A 12,823-nucleotide genomic window follows, 5' to 3' on the forward strand; every position below is an offset into this window, starting at 1 on the left:
AAGGAGCACGCTACCTGCCCGAATGCAAAGTGCCAACTGTAATGTTTGGTGGAGGAGGAATAATGGTCAGGGGCTGTTTTTCATGGTTCGGGCTCGACCCTTTAGTTCCATTTCAGGGAAATCTTAACGCGACAGCATACAATGACATTAAAGACGATTGTGTGCTTCCAACATTGTGGCAACAGTTTGGGGAAGGCCCTTTCCTGTTTCAGCATGACAATGCGCCCGTGCACAAAACGAAGTCCATACAGAAATTGTTTGTCGAGATCGGTGTGGAAGAACTTGATTTGCTTGCACAGAGCCCTGACCTCAACCCCATCGAACACCTTTGGGATGAATTGGAACACAGACTGCGAGGCAGGCCTAATCGCCCAACATCAGTGCTTGACTTCACTAATGCTCTTGTGGCTGAATGGAAGCAAATCCCCGCAGCAATGTTCCAACATCTAGTGGAAAGTTTTCCCAGAAGAGTGGAGGCTGTTATAGCAGCAAAGTGGGAGAGGGGGACCAACTCCGTATTAATGGCCATGATTTTGGAAAGAGGTGTTCGACGAGCACATACGGGTGTGATGTTCGGGTGTCCACATACCTTTGGCCATATAGTGTATGTAGTTAAGAGAGATTGCTGTCCATTCGGGGTTCGATCCCCGACGCAGTTATAAACTGTCATCCCGGTGTTTCACAGGTAGGAGGTTGATTCCTCAGTGTGTGTGCCGTCCCTCGGATGGGCATCAAACTGGCATCTTGTCTGCCAGCCTGAGTTGGTGGACGTTAAATATCCCACGACGTGTTTCCGAAAAGAAGGCAAGCTATCGCCGGCACCATTTCCAAATTTCTGGCCATGTCGAATGTCATGCCTGGCCAGACAGTTTGTGAAGACTGGTCAAGCTTCCCCCGCCGACCCAAGTCGAAAAGGTGGGATAATGGTGCAGGTCATCAAAGAATAAGCAGAACACACAAATTATATTCAATTACATGAAGAACGAAGGGAGTTGATGCCTCTTGACAATTCGTTTCCTCTTTAGAAGGTAATAATATGATAATCTTCATATCTCGTGTTGCATTGTTGATCAAATTACAGTACAGTAGTTGTGAACTTACAATAGTGACGAATATATGATTACCTGTAATGAAGCAAGTTTTAAATTAATATCAATTTTGAATTTGCAAATGTGTATAATATTGTGACAAAGTTCAACAATGTGTCAAAACGAAGGCATCTTGGACAAGACACAGATTGAAGACATTTTGAAATTGGGGGGGAAAAAAAAGGAAGAAAACCCATCGACGTCACTGATGAGAAATGATTCGCATGGTCCTGGGGTGTGGCCGCCCATGCATTGACTTGTTTTTCTTGTTCATACGTCACAACTCAAAGTCACAAAATATGCTATTTCCTGGAAACACTTTAATCGTCCCCTTTGGTTTCTTCGGCCGTCCAGATACCTGGTTGCTCCGTACATGGTCGTCGCAACATGAACTGTGAGTGTCAGAGAAAAAAAAAGATCCTTGGAACGGATTGTGATGATAGTCGACGCTGAAAAATATGTTTGATGGTGTACGTACGTTGTGCGTACGTGTATGGTGTATGTACGTACGTTCATGATGTACGTACGTTGTAGTTACTACAACGTACATGATCTTATACGTTGAAGTTAATTTAAGCGTTTAAAACTTTAAAATACGATAAAATGTTGGGTTTTTATTAATAATTTAAATAATAGTTTCATTTTCTCATCATTCGTGCACCATTTTTTATACGTCATGCTCCATAACGTTTCTGCTGACCCTTTCACTCAATGGTGAAGAATCACTTTTAAAATTCTCGTGTACGGATTCTAATTCAAATCTTCACCAAAACGGAGTCAATTCTTCCTTGTCACACACACAACCTGTTCGTTAAGTTTCGGCGGAATCCGTCCATAACTTTTTGAGATATCGTGCTATATATAGTTTTTGTCCCTATCTCTCCATGGTGAAGATTCGTTGACAAAATTATAGTATCCGGATTTGGATCTTCACCAAAATCTAATGATTTCGTCCTTGTCACACACCAAAACTGTCAAGCAAATTTCATCCCCATTGTCCATAACTTTTTGAGATATCCTGCAAACAAAAAGTTGGTGTGCGTCGTATCTTGAGTAAATAGGTGGTAAATCAGGTACCGTGAAATGGCGTGAATAGGGACAGCAAGGTGAATAGGGACACAAACTGAAAAAAAGTTCGGAAACTTTTTTCGCTGAAAATTGATAACCATACTGATTTGTTGATATTTGGGTTGAAAGTGTTCTCTTGTTTTTTAAAAAAGCAACTTATAGTCCCTATTAACCTCATATATGGGTTAAGTAGGAATTAACAGGAATTTTATGGCTGTCCCTATTCACCCCGCTTTACGGGTGAATAGAGACAGTCACTAATACAAAAAAATAATAATCAAGAAACAATCCTGAGTTTCCAAATTATTGCTAAATTGATAGCTCAGATGGATGCACATAATATGCACCCACAATTTAAACCACGGTGCCAATGAAAAAAAATATGGGATAAAAAGTTTCTCCAAACTGTCCCTATTTCTTGATTATTATTGTCCCCCGTCGCACTGCGGAGCGAAAGGGGGACTATGGTTTTCCCCGCCGTCCGTGTGTCCGTCCGTCCGTGCGTGCGTGCGGAAGCGAAGGACCGCATTCGAATTTGGTGTGTGGGTGCAACCCACGTCAAAATCCAAGATGGCCGCCGCCATGTATGTCTGATGCCACGTATCTCTGAACAATGTGAGTGAAATATCTTGGAAAATAAGCAAAGTACCAACTTCTAATCTGGTGTGTGGGTGTATCTAGGCATAAGGAAGAACGCTCTTGAAAATTGGGTCACCAAGTCAAAATCCAAGATGGCCGCCTCCATGTATGTCTGAACCTTGTGAGCGAAATATCATATCATAGCATGTTTTCTGCGTCTTCCACTTTGTCAACTCACATCACTTCACCGACGGGGGACCTAGGCGTAACGCTTGTTTTTCAAGATATTTCGCTCACAAGGTTCCGACATATATATGGTGGCGGCCATCTTGGAGTTTGACGTGGCGACCCAATTTTCAAGAGCCTTCTTCCTTATGCCTAGATACACCCACACACCAGATTAGAAGTTGGTACTTTGCTTATTTTCCAAGATATTTCACTCACAAGGTTCAGACATATATATGGTGGCGGCCATCTTGGAGTTGGACGTGGCGACCCAATTTACAATAGCCGTCTTGCTTATGCCGAGATACACCCATACACCAAATTAGAAGTTGGTACTTCGCTTATTTTTCAAGATATTCATCTCACAAGGTTCAGACATACATGGCGGCGACAATCTTGATTTTGACGTGGCGACCCAATTTTCAATAGCTTTCTTCCTTGTGCCTCGATACACCCAAACACCAGATTAGAAGTTGGTACTTTGCTTTGCATCGGCCGATGGGTCTGCATTGTCATTTCTCGTGCATCCACAGATGGGTCGCCCATCGGCCGATGGGCGACCCATCTCTGGATCCGCAAACGGGTCAGACCCATGGGCCGATGGGACCGATCCACAGATGGGTTCCAACAATACGATTCAAATAAAGAAAATAAAGAAACCTATGTCACATTGAGTTATGTTTACTTTTAATATTTGCTTTAAAACTTTGGCTTTTAAGAATAATGTCCGGTTGCCATACATGTATCTATCAGCAGCTATTGCCATAGCATTCATACATATTTGACTAGAATTCGTCGCCACGAAATATCACTTCATGGTACCGGGTACATGCATATTGAGCAGTTTGGCAGACATGGAAGAGGACATTAACCACATCAAAAGAATGTCTGGTTCGCATTTATATGTCCATCTATCAGCAGCTAATGATATTATAGCACTCATAGATGTATCTATCTATCAGCAGCTAATGATATTATAGCACTCATAGATGTATCTATATATCAGCAGCTACTGCTATTATAGCACTCATAGATGTATCTATATATCAGCAGCTACTGCTATTATAGCACTCATAGATGTATCTATATATCAGCAGCTAATGATATTATAGCACTCATAGATGTATCTATCTATCAGCAGCTAATGATATTATAGCACTCATAGATGTATCTATCTATCAGCAGGTACTGCTATTATAGCACTCATAGATGTATCTATCTATCAGCAGCTACTGCTATTATAGCACTCATAGATGTATCTATATATCAGCAGCTGCTGCTATTATAGCACTCATAGATGTATCTATCTATCAGCAGCTACTGCTATTATAGCACTCATAGATGTATCTATATATCAGCAGCTTCTGCTATTATAGCACTCATAGATGTATCTATCTATCAGCAGCTACTGCTATTATAGCACTCATAGATGTATCTATATGTCAGCAGCTTCTGCTATTATAGCACTCATAGATGTATCTATCTATCAGCAGCTACTGCTATTATAGCACTCATAGATGTATCTATATATCAGCAGCTACTGCTATTATAGCACTCATAGATGTATCTATATATCAGCAGCTACTGCTATTATAGCACTTATAGATGTATCTATCTATCAGCAGCTACTGCTATTATAGCACTCATAGATGTATCTATCTATCAGCAGCTACTGCTATTATAGCACTCATAGATGTATCTATCTATCAGCAGCTACTGCTATTATAGCACTCATAGATGTATCGAAATATCAGCAGCTACTGCTATTATCGCACTCATAGATGTATCTATATATCAGCAGCTACTGCTATTATAGCACTCATAGATGTATCGAAATATCAGCAGCTACTGCTATTATCGCACTCATAGATGTATCTATCTATCAGCAGCTACTGCTATTATAGCACTCATAGATGTATCTATATATCAGCAGCTACTGACCGGCGTTCCACATTCGTGTTTATACACCTATCAATCAGCAGCTACTGCTATTATAGCACTCATAGATGTATCTATCTATCAGCAGCTACTGCTATTACAGCACTCATAGATGTATCTATCTACCAGCAGCTACTGCTATTATAGTGTGGCTGACACGAAAGCCCACTGGCGTGGTGACATCAATCCGCGCACCAAGTGGGCGGCGGCCACGCCCGAGGGGTAGGCGTGGCCTGAGGATATACATGGGGCGCGCAGCCCGGAGCGCTAGTGTTACAGTGAGCTCCTCAAATAAAGACGCTTATAAGTTACCGCTTGTCCGCTTCCTCCTTGCTCGCAAGTAGCGCGCGTAACGCCGCGCTTTACTGGTGACCCTCGACGTTGGATCTGCCGGAGCAATCCTTCCACACATGACGCCGTTGCCATGGCCCACAACGCAATGTCGATTAAACTTCCCGAATTTTGGGAGGCCCAGGCCGAAGTCTGGTTCGTCCAAGCCGAAGCCCAATTTCAGCTTCGGCGCCTCACCAACGACGACATGCGCTACTGCCACGTCGTCGCCTCCCTCGGGCCCGGCACGGCCGCTCGAGTTGTGTCCGTCCTTCGCCACGCACCGGACGGCCACAAGTACAAGGCACTCAAGCGGCTACTCCTAGCCACGTTTGGCCTCACGGACGACGCATGCGCCGACCGCCTCCTGGATCTCCCCGAGCTCGGCGACACGCGCCCGTCGGTCCGAATGGACCATATGCTGTCACTGTTGGGCGACGAAGCCCCCGGTTCTCTATTCCAGGCGCTTTTCCATCGCCAACTTCCAGCGCAGGTTCGCCTCGCGTTGGCCGGGACCATGCTAATGGAACCCCGAGCATTGGCAGCCGAGGCGGACAGGTACTTCGCGGCTTCGGACACGCGGGCGAGAGTCGGTGCGGCCGTCACGGACCTCGAAGCTGATGCTGCTGATGATACTGATCCACAGCATCAGCTTACACAGCATACGCAGCATGCTGATACGCACCTCGTGACCACCGCCACGCCCCGCCCACCGCCGCGGGGAAAACCGCCACCACGGGGAAAACCGCCAACTCCACCGGCCTGGCGGAGCCAGCCGCACTCCTCCAGCTCCACCACCTGGTGCTGGTTCCACACCAAGTTCGGCCACGAGGCTCGGCAGTGTCATCCGCCATGCTCCTTCAACAGGTCGGGAAACGCCCGGGCCGGCGCTCCATAGTGGCGATGAGCGCCGGCCGTTCGAGCAGCCTGCTGTTCATAACGGACACCTTATTCGGGCGCCGTTACCTGTGCGACACGGGAGCGCAGGTGAGTGTCGTTCCCGCCGGTACGTCAGACAAGCACGCCGCGGGCGGGGGCCCCGCGATGCTTGCCGCGAACGGGACGCCCATCCGTACGTACGGAAAACGCTGCCTCTCTCTGCGGTTCGGAGGGCAGGTTTTCCGATGGACGTTCGTCACCGCCGCCGTGCCCATGGCACTGCTTGGCGCGGACTTCCTGTGCGCCAATGGGCTCCTGGTCGACGTAAAGCGCAGACGTCTTGTCCAGGCCGAGACGTTCAGCTCACTCGCTTGTGCACTGCCCAGCTCATCGAGCAGCTCGCCGAGCGGCTTGCCAAGCGGCTTGCCGAACGGTTCGGTTCCGGCCACGTTGATCTGTACGCTTCCGGCAGCGGACGAATTCACCCGCCTCCTCGCCGGCTTCCCGGCCCTCACGCGGCCCACCTTCTCGGCGGGGGCCGTCAAGCACGGGGTGGCCCATCACATCCCCACCGTCGGGCCACCGGTCTACGCCCGGGCACGCCGCCTCGAGCCGACGAAGCTGGCGGTGGCAAAAGCGGCGTTCGCTACCCTGGAGCGACTCGGCATCATTCGGCGCTCGGAGAGTGCTTGGGCGTCGCCGTTGCACATCGTGCCGAAGCCCGGCAGGGGATGGCGACCGTGCGGGGACTATCGCCGTCTCAATGACGCCACCACTCCCGACCGCTACCCCGTCCCCCACATTCAGGACTTTTCCGCCCGTTTGGCGGGCATGTCCTTCTTCTCGAAGGTGGACCTCATACGCGGCTACCATCAGGTCCCTGTCAGGCCGAAGGACGTCCCAAAGACGGCGGTCATCACGCCATTCGGACTCTTCGAGTTCCTGCGGATGCCCTTCGGTCTGAAGAATGCGGCTCAGGCATTCCAGCGACTGATGGACAGCGTCCTGCACGACTTGGATTTGTTTACGTCTACCTGAACGATATCCTCGTCGCCAGCGCGTCCCGCGAAGAGCACCTACGCCACCTCCGCATGCTCTTCGAACGCCTGGGCCAGCATGGCCTGATTGTGAACCCCGCAAAGCGCCAGTTCGGCGTCGCCGTATTCGATTTTCTGGGGCACCGTGTCACCAGGCACGGAGCCGTCCCCCTGCCGGCCAAGGTGGAGGCGGTGAAGGGGTTTCCGCGCCCCCGCATGATCAGAGGGCTGCAGGAGTTCCTGGGCATGGTGAACTTTTACCATCGGTTCCTGCCCCGTATCGCCCAGCTCCTGCGCCCCCTGCACGAAGCTCTCCGAGGTAAGCCGGGCAAAGGCGACGTTACCTGGACCGAGCAGATGGACACGGCGTTCATGGGCGCGAAGCTCGCCTTGGCTAACGCCACCATGCTCGCGCACCCGGCGCCCGATGCACCGATCGCCCTCACCACCGATGCCTCGGACTACGCGGTGGGCGCGGTGCATGAGCAATGGGTGCGTGGAGCTTGGCAACCGCTGGCGTTCTTTAGCCGGCAGCTTCTCCCGCCCGAACGCCGTTACAGTACCTTTGACCGCGAGTTGCTCGGGCTTCACTTGGCGGTCAGGCACTTCCGCCATCTGCTCGAGGGCCGTGCGTTCACGGCCTTCGTCGACCACAAGCCGCTGATCTACGCGATGGGCAAGGTCACCGAGCCGTGGTCGGCCCGGCAGCAGCATCACCTCTCGGCCGTGTCCGAGTACACGACGGACATCCGGCACGTCGCGGGGAAGGACAACCCGGTGGCGGATTGCCTTTCCCGGGCCGTCGCCCACGCAGTCCACCTCGGCATCGACTATGCCCGGATGGCAGCGGACCAGGCCGCTGACCCCGACGTCCAGGCCTTGCGGACCGCTGTCACGGGCCTCTGCGTCACCGAGGTGCCGTTTGACGGCGCGGGCGCGGCCCTCTTGTGTGACGTCTCCCTCGGGCGGCCTCGTCCCATCGTGCCCGTGGGCTGGCAGTGCCAGGTGTTTGACGCCATCCACGGCCTGTCCCACCCGGGCGCGAGGGCCTCCCAAAGGTTGATCGCCGACAAGTTCGTCTGGCATGGCCTCCGGAAGGCCGTCCGCGGCTGGGCCAGGACGTGCCTCGCGTGCCAGCGCGCCAAGGTGCACCAGCACACCCAGGCCCCGTTGGCCCCGTTCACGGTGCCAGAACGCCGGTTTGACCAGGTCCACGTGGACCTGGTGGGACCTCTGCCCCCCTCGCGGGGTTTCACCCACGTCCTCACCATGGTGGACCGCACCACCGGTGGCCGGAGGCCGTGCCCTTGGTGACGACGATGGCGGCGGACGTCGCGCAGGCTTTCAGCGCCACCTGGGTCGCCCGGTTCGGCGCCCCCTCAGACATCTCGTCCGACCGCGGCCCCCAGTTCACCTCGGAGCTCTGGGGGGCGGTCAGGCAGGGGCTCGGGGTCCGGCTGCACCGAACCACGGCCTACCACCCCCAGGCTAACGGCCTGTGTGAGCGATTTCACCGCTCATTGAAGGCCGCGCTCCGGGCCACCCTCCGCGACGGCGGCTGGGTCGACAGGCTCCCCTGGGTCCTGCTGGGCCTCCAGACGGCGCCCAAGGAGGACCTGCGCGCATCCGTGGCGGAGTTGGTCTTCGGGCAACCACTGCGGGTGCCGGGTGAGTTCCTCCCCGAATCCACTGCACCATGGTCCGCGGCACAGCAGCGCTCCGCTCTGCAAGAGACCGCCCAGAGGTTCGCCCCGGTGCCAACGGCATGCCACGGGCACCCACCGACACACGTCGCCCCGGAGCTTCGCACGGTGGAGTACGTCTTCGTCCGCCACAATGCCCACCGGACACCACTGCGGCCCCCGTATGACGGGCCTTTCCACGTGCTGGAGACCGGGGCGAAGCACTTCACCCTGGACATCGGCGGTACTCCTGACCGCGTTTATGTAGACCGCCTCAAGCCGGCCCACCTCGACGTGGACCATCCACCGCCAGTGGCCCGACCCCCGCGTCGGGGCCGCCCCCCTGCGGGCGGACCCCCGGCACCACCCAGCCCCGCCGCCACGCCGCCCCCCAGTCCTGCACCCATCCCAGGTGCAGCCAGGGGCATCCCACCTGGCATCCCTGCACCCCGGACGCCACCGATCGCCAGGGGGCGCTTCGGCCGGGTCATCCGTTTACCGCAAACTGGCCCTCCAGGTGCGCGGGAATTCTGGGGGGGCGCGTGTGGCAGACACGAAAGCCCACTGGCGTGGTGACATCATTCCGCGCACCAAGTGGGCGGCGGCCACGCCCGAGGGGTAGGCGTGGCCTGAGGATATACACGGGGCGCGCAGCCCGGAGCGCGCTAGTGTTACAGTGAGCTCCTCAAATAAAGACGCTTATAAGTTACCGCTTGTCCGCTTCCTCCTTGCTCGCAAGTAGCGCGCGTAACGCTACTACTGCTACTGCTACTACTATACTGCTACTGCTATTACAGCACTCAGCAGCTACTGCTATTATAGCACTCATAGATGTATCTATCTATCAGCAGCTACTGCTATTACAGCACTCATAGATGTATCTATCTATCAGCAGCTACTGCTATTATAGCACTCATAGATGTATCTATCTATCAGCAGCTACTGCTATTATAGCACTCATATATGTATCTATCTATCAGCAGCTACTGCTATTATAGCACTCAGATATGTATCTATCTGTCAGCAGCTACTGCTATTACAGCACTCATAGATGTATCTATCTATCAGCAGCTACTGCTATTACAGCACTCATAGATGTATATATATATCAGCAGCTACTGCTATTACAGCACTCATAGATGTATCTATATATCAGCAGCTACTGCTATTACAGCACTCATATATGTATCTATATATCAGCAGCTACTGCTATTACAGCACTCATAGATGTATCTATATATCAGCAGCTACTGCTATGATAGCACTCATAGATGAATCTATCTATCAGCAGCTACTGCTATTACAGCACTCATAGATGTATCTATATATCAGCAGCTACTGCTATTACAGAACTCATATATGTATCTATATATCAGCAGCTACTGCTATTATAGCACTCATAGATGTATCTATATATCAGCAGCTACTGCAATTACAGCACTCATAGATGTATCTATCTGTCAGCATCTACTGCTATTATAGCACTCATAGATGTATCTATATATCAGCAGCTACTGCTATTACAGCACTCATAGATGTATCTATCTATCAGCAGCTACTGCTATTACAGCACTCATAGATGTATCTATATATCAGCAGCTACTGCTATTATCGCACTCATAGATGTATCTATATATCAGCAGCGACTGCTATTATCCCACTCATAGATGTATCTATATATCAGCAGCTACTGCTATTATAGCAATCATAGATGTGTAGCGGACACGAAAGCTCACTAGCATGAGGGCATCATTCCACGCACCAAGTGGGCGGCAGCCACGCCCGAGGGGTCGGCGTGGCCGTGGGATATACATCGGGCGCGCAGCCCGGAGCACTCCAGTGCTATAGTTGAGCTCGGATAATAAAGACTCTTGAACTTACCGCGTTGTCCACTTCCTTCTTGTTGTACAAGTAAGCGCATGTAGCACCGCACTTCATTGGTGACCCTCCGACGTTCTGGTCAGCCGTCGCTGACCACCCGAATACGCCATCGCCATGGCAAACAACGCGGTCCAAATGAAACTCCCCGAGTTCTGGGAGACGCAAGCCGAAGTCTGGTTCCTGCAGGCAGAAGCCCATTTCCGACGTCGAGGCATCATGGTGGACGAGACCAGGTACTGCCACGTGGTCGCCTCCCTCGGGCCCGGCACAGCCACTCGCATCGTGTCAGTCCTGAGGAACCCACCGGCCGACGGCAGGTACGAGGCGATCAAGCGTCTCCTCCTCGCCACGTTCGGCCTCACGGTGGGCGCACGGGCCGACCGCCTCCTGGACCTCCCCGAGCTCGGTGACACACGACCGTCGGTCCGCATGGACCATATGCTGTCATTGATAGGCGACGAAACCCCGAACGCTCTTTTCCGGGCGTTATTTCGACGCCAGCTGCCGGCATGAGTCCGCCTCGCATTGGCCGGTTCTGTGACGACGGAACCCCGAGCGCTCGCTGCCAAGGCCGACAGGTTCTTCGTGGCTTTGGACACACAGGCGAGTTTTGGTGCGGCCGTCGCGCATCCCGAGGCTGACCCTGGTGCTGATGCACCAACCTTGGGGATCCCGAGGCTGATACACGCCGTGTGGCCACCGCCACGCCACGCCCACCACCACCGCGAAAACCGCGGCCTCCGCCTTCGCCGCAAACCTGGTGCCATTTCCACGCCAGGTTTGGCCACAAGGCGAGGAATTGTTGCCCGCCGTGCTCCTTCGGCAAGTCGGGAAACTACAAAGCCAGCGCTCGGTAGCGGCCCTGAGCGTCGGCCATTCCGGCAGCCTTCTTTTTATAACGGACACCTTGTCCGGGCGCCGTTTCCTATGCGATACGGGGGCAGAGGTGAGCGTTATCCCTGCCTCTACGTCCGACAAGCACACCGCGGGCCGGGGCCCCGCGTTGCTTGCCGCGAACGGAACACCCATACGCACATTCGGGAAGCGCTGCCTCTCCCTGCGGTTCAGAAGGCAACGCTTCGCGTGGACATTCGTAACCGCTAGTGTCCCCATGGCACTGCTCGGTGCGGACTTCCTCTGTGCACACGGGTTGTTGGTAGATGTGGAGAACAGACGTCTCGTCCAGGCTGAAACGTTCAGCTCGTTGGCTTGCGCGCTGAGCAGCTCATTGAGCGGCTCACTGAGCGGCTCACCGAGCGGCTCGCCAAGCGGCTTGCTGAGCAGTTCGGTCCCAGCGAGGTTAGTTTGTACGCTTCCGGCAGCGGACGACTTCACCCGCCTCCTCGCCAGCTTCCCGGCCCTTACACGGCCCACCTTCTTGGCGGGGGCCATCAAGCACGGGGTGGAACACCACATCCCCACCGCCGGGCAACCGGTCTATGCCCGGGCACGCCGCCTCGAGCCGACGAAGCTCGCGGTAGCTAAAGCGGAGTTCGCTACGCTGGAGCGGCTCGGCATTGTGCAGCGCTCTGAGAGTGCTTGGGCGTCGCCGCTTCACATCGTGCCAAAGCCCGGCGGGGGATGGCGACCGTACTGGGACTACCGGCGCCTCAACGATGCCACCACCCCCAACCGCTACCCCGTCCCCCACATCCAGGACTTCTCTGCCCGGTTGGCGGGCATGTCCTTCTTTTCGAAGGTGGACCTCATACGCGGCTACCATCAGGTCCCCGTCAGGCCGGAGGACATCCCGAAGACGGCGGTCATCACGCCGTTCGGACTTTTCGAATTTCTTCGGATGCCCTTCGGTTTGAAGAATGCGGCTCAGGCGTTCCAGCGACTAATGGACAGCGTCTTGCGCGACTTGGATTTCGTGTACGTGTAACTGGACGACATCCTCGTCGCCAGCGCGTCCCGCGAAGAGCACCTTCACCATCTCCGCACGCTCTTCGAACGTCTGGGCCAGCATGGCCTCATCGTGAACCCCGCCAAGTGCCGGTTCGGCGTCGCCGACATCGACCTTTTGGGGCACCGTGTCACCAGGCACGGAGCCGTCCCCCTACCGGCCAAGGTGGAGGCAGTGAAGCGGTTTCCGTGCCACCGCACGATCAAGGGG

General features: G+C 53.7%; 1 protein-coding gene across 5 annotated transcripts in view; it reads left to right on the forward strand.

Annotated features, from left to right (window-relative positions):
* Positions 1–1,387: 1,387 nt before the first annotated feature.
* The window catches only part of LOC137438918 (sterile alpha motif domain-containing protein 9-like), a 53,168-nt gene continuing 41,732 nt past the window's right edge, over positions 1,388–12,823 (forward strand). For 2 of the 5 annotated variants that reach the window (XM_078767504.1, XM_078767505.1), the window contains exon 1: positions 1,402–1,482. Coding sequence is in view for 2 of the 5 variants with exons in the window: in XM_078767508.1 (XP_078623634.1) it covers positions 1,476–1,482 (7 nt within the window). In the remaining 3 variants the exon portion in view is untranslated. Of the gene's footprint in view, positions 1,483–12,823 lie in introns of all 5 variants that reach the window. The other 3 variants (XM_078767503.1, XM_078767508.1, XM_078767507.1) reach the window with 3 other exon arrangements.

This window comes from Myxine glutinosa, chromosome 13 (assembly GCF_964187855.1).
Source record: "Myxine glutinosa chromosome 13, kmMyxGlut1.1, whole genome shotgun sequence".
In the NCBI taxonomy this organism is placed as follows: Eukaryota; Metazoa; Chordata; class Myxini; order Myxiniformes; family Myxinidae; genus Myxine; species Myxine glutinosa.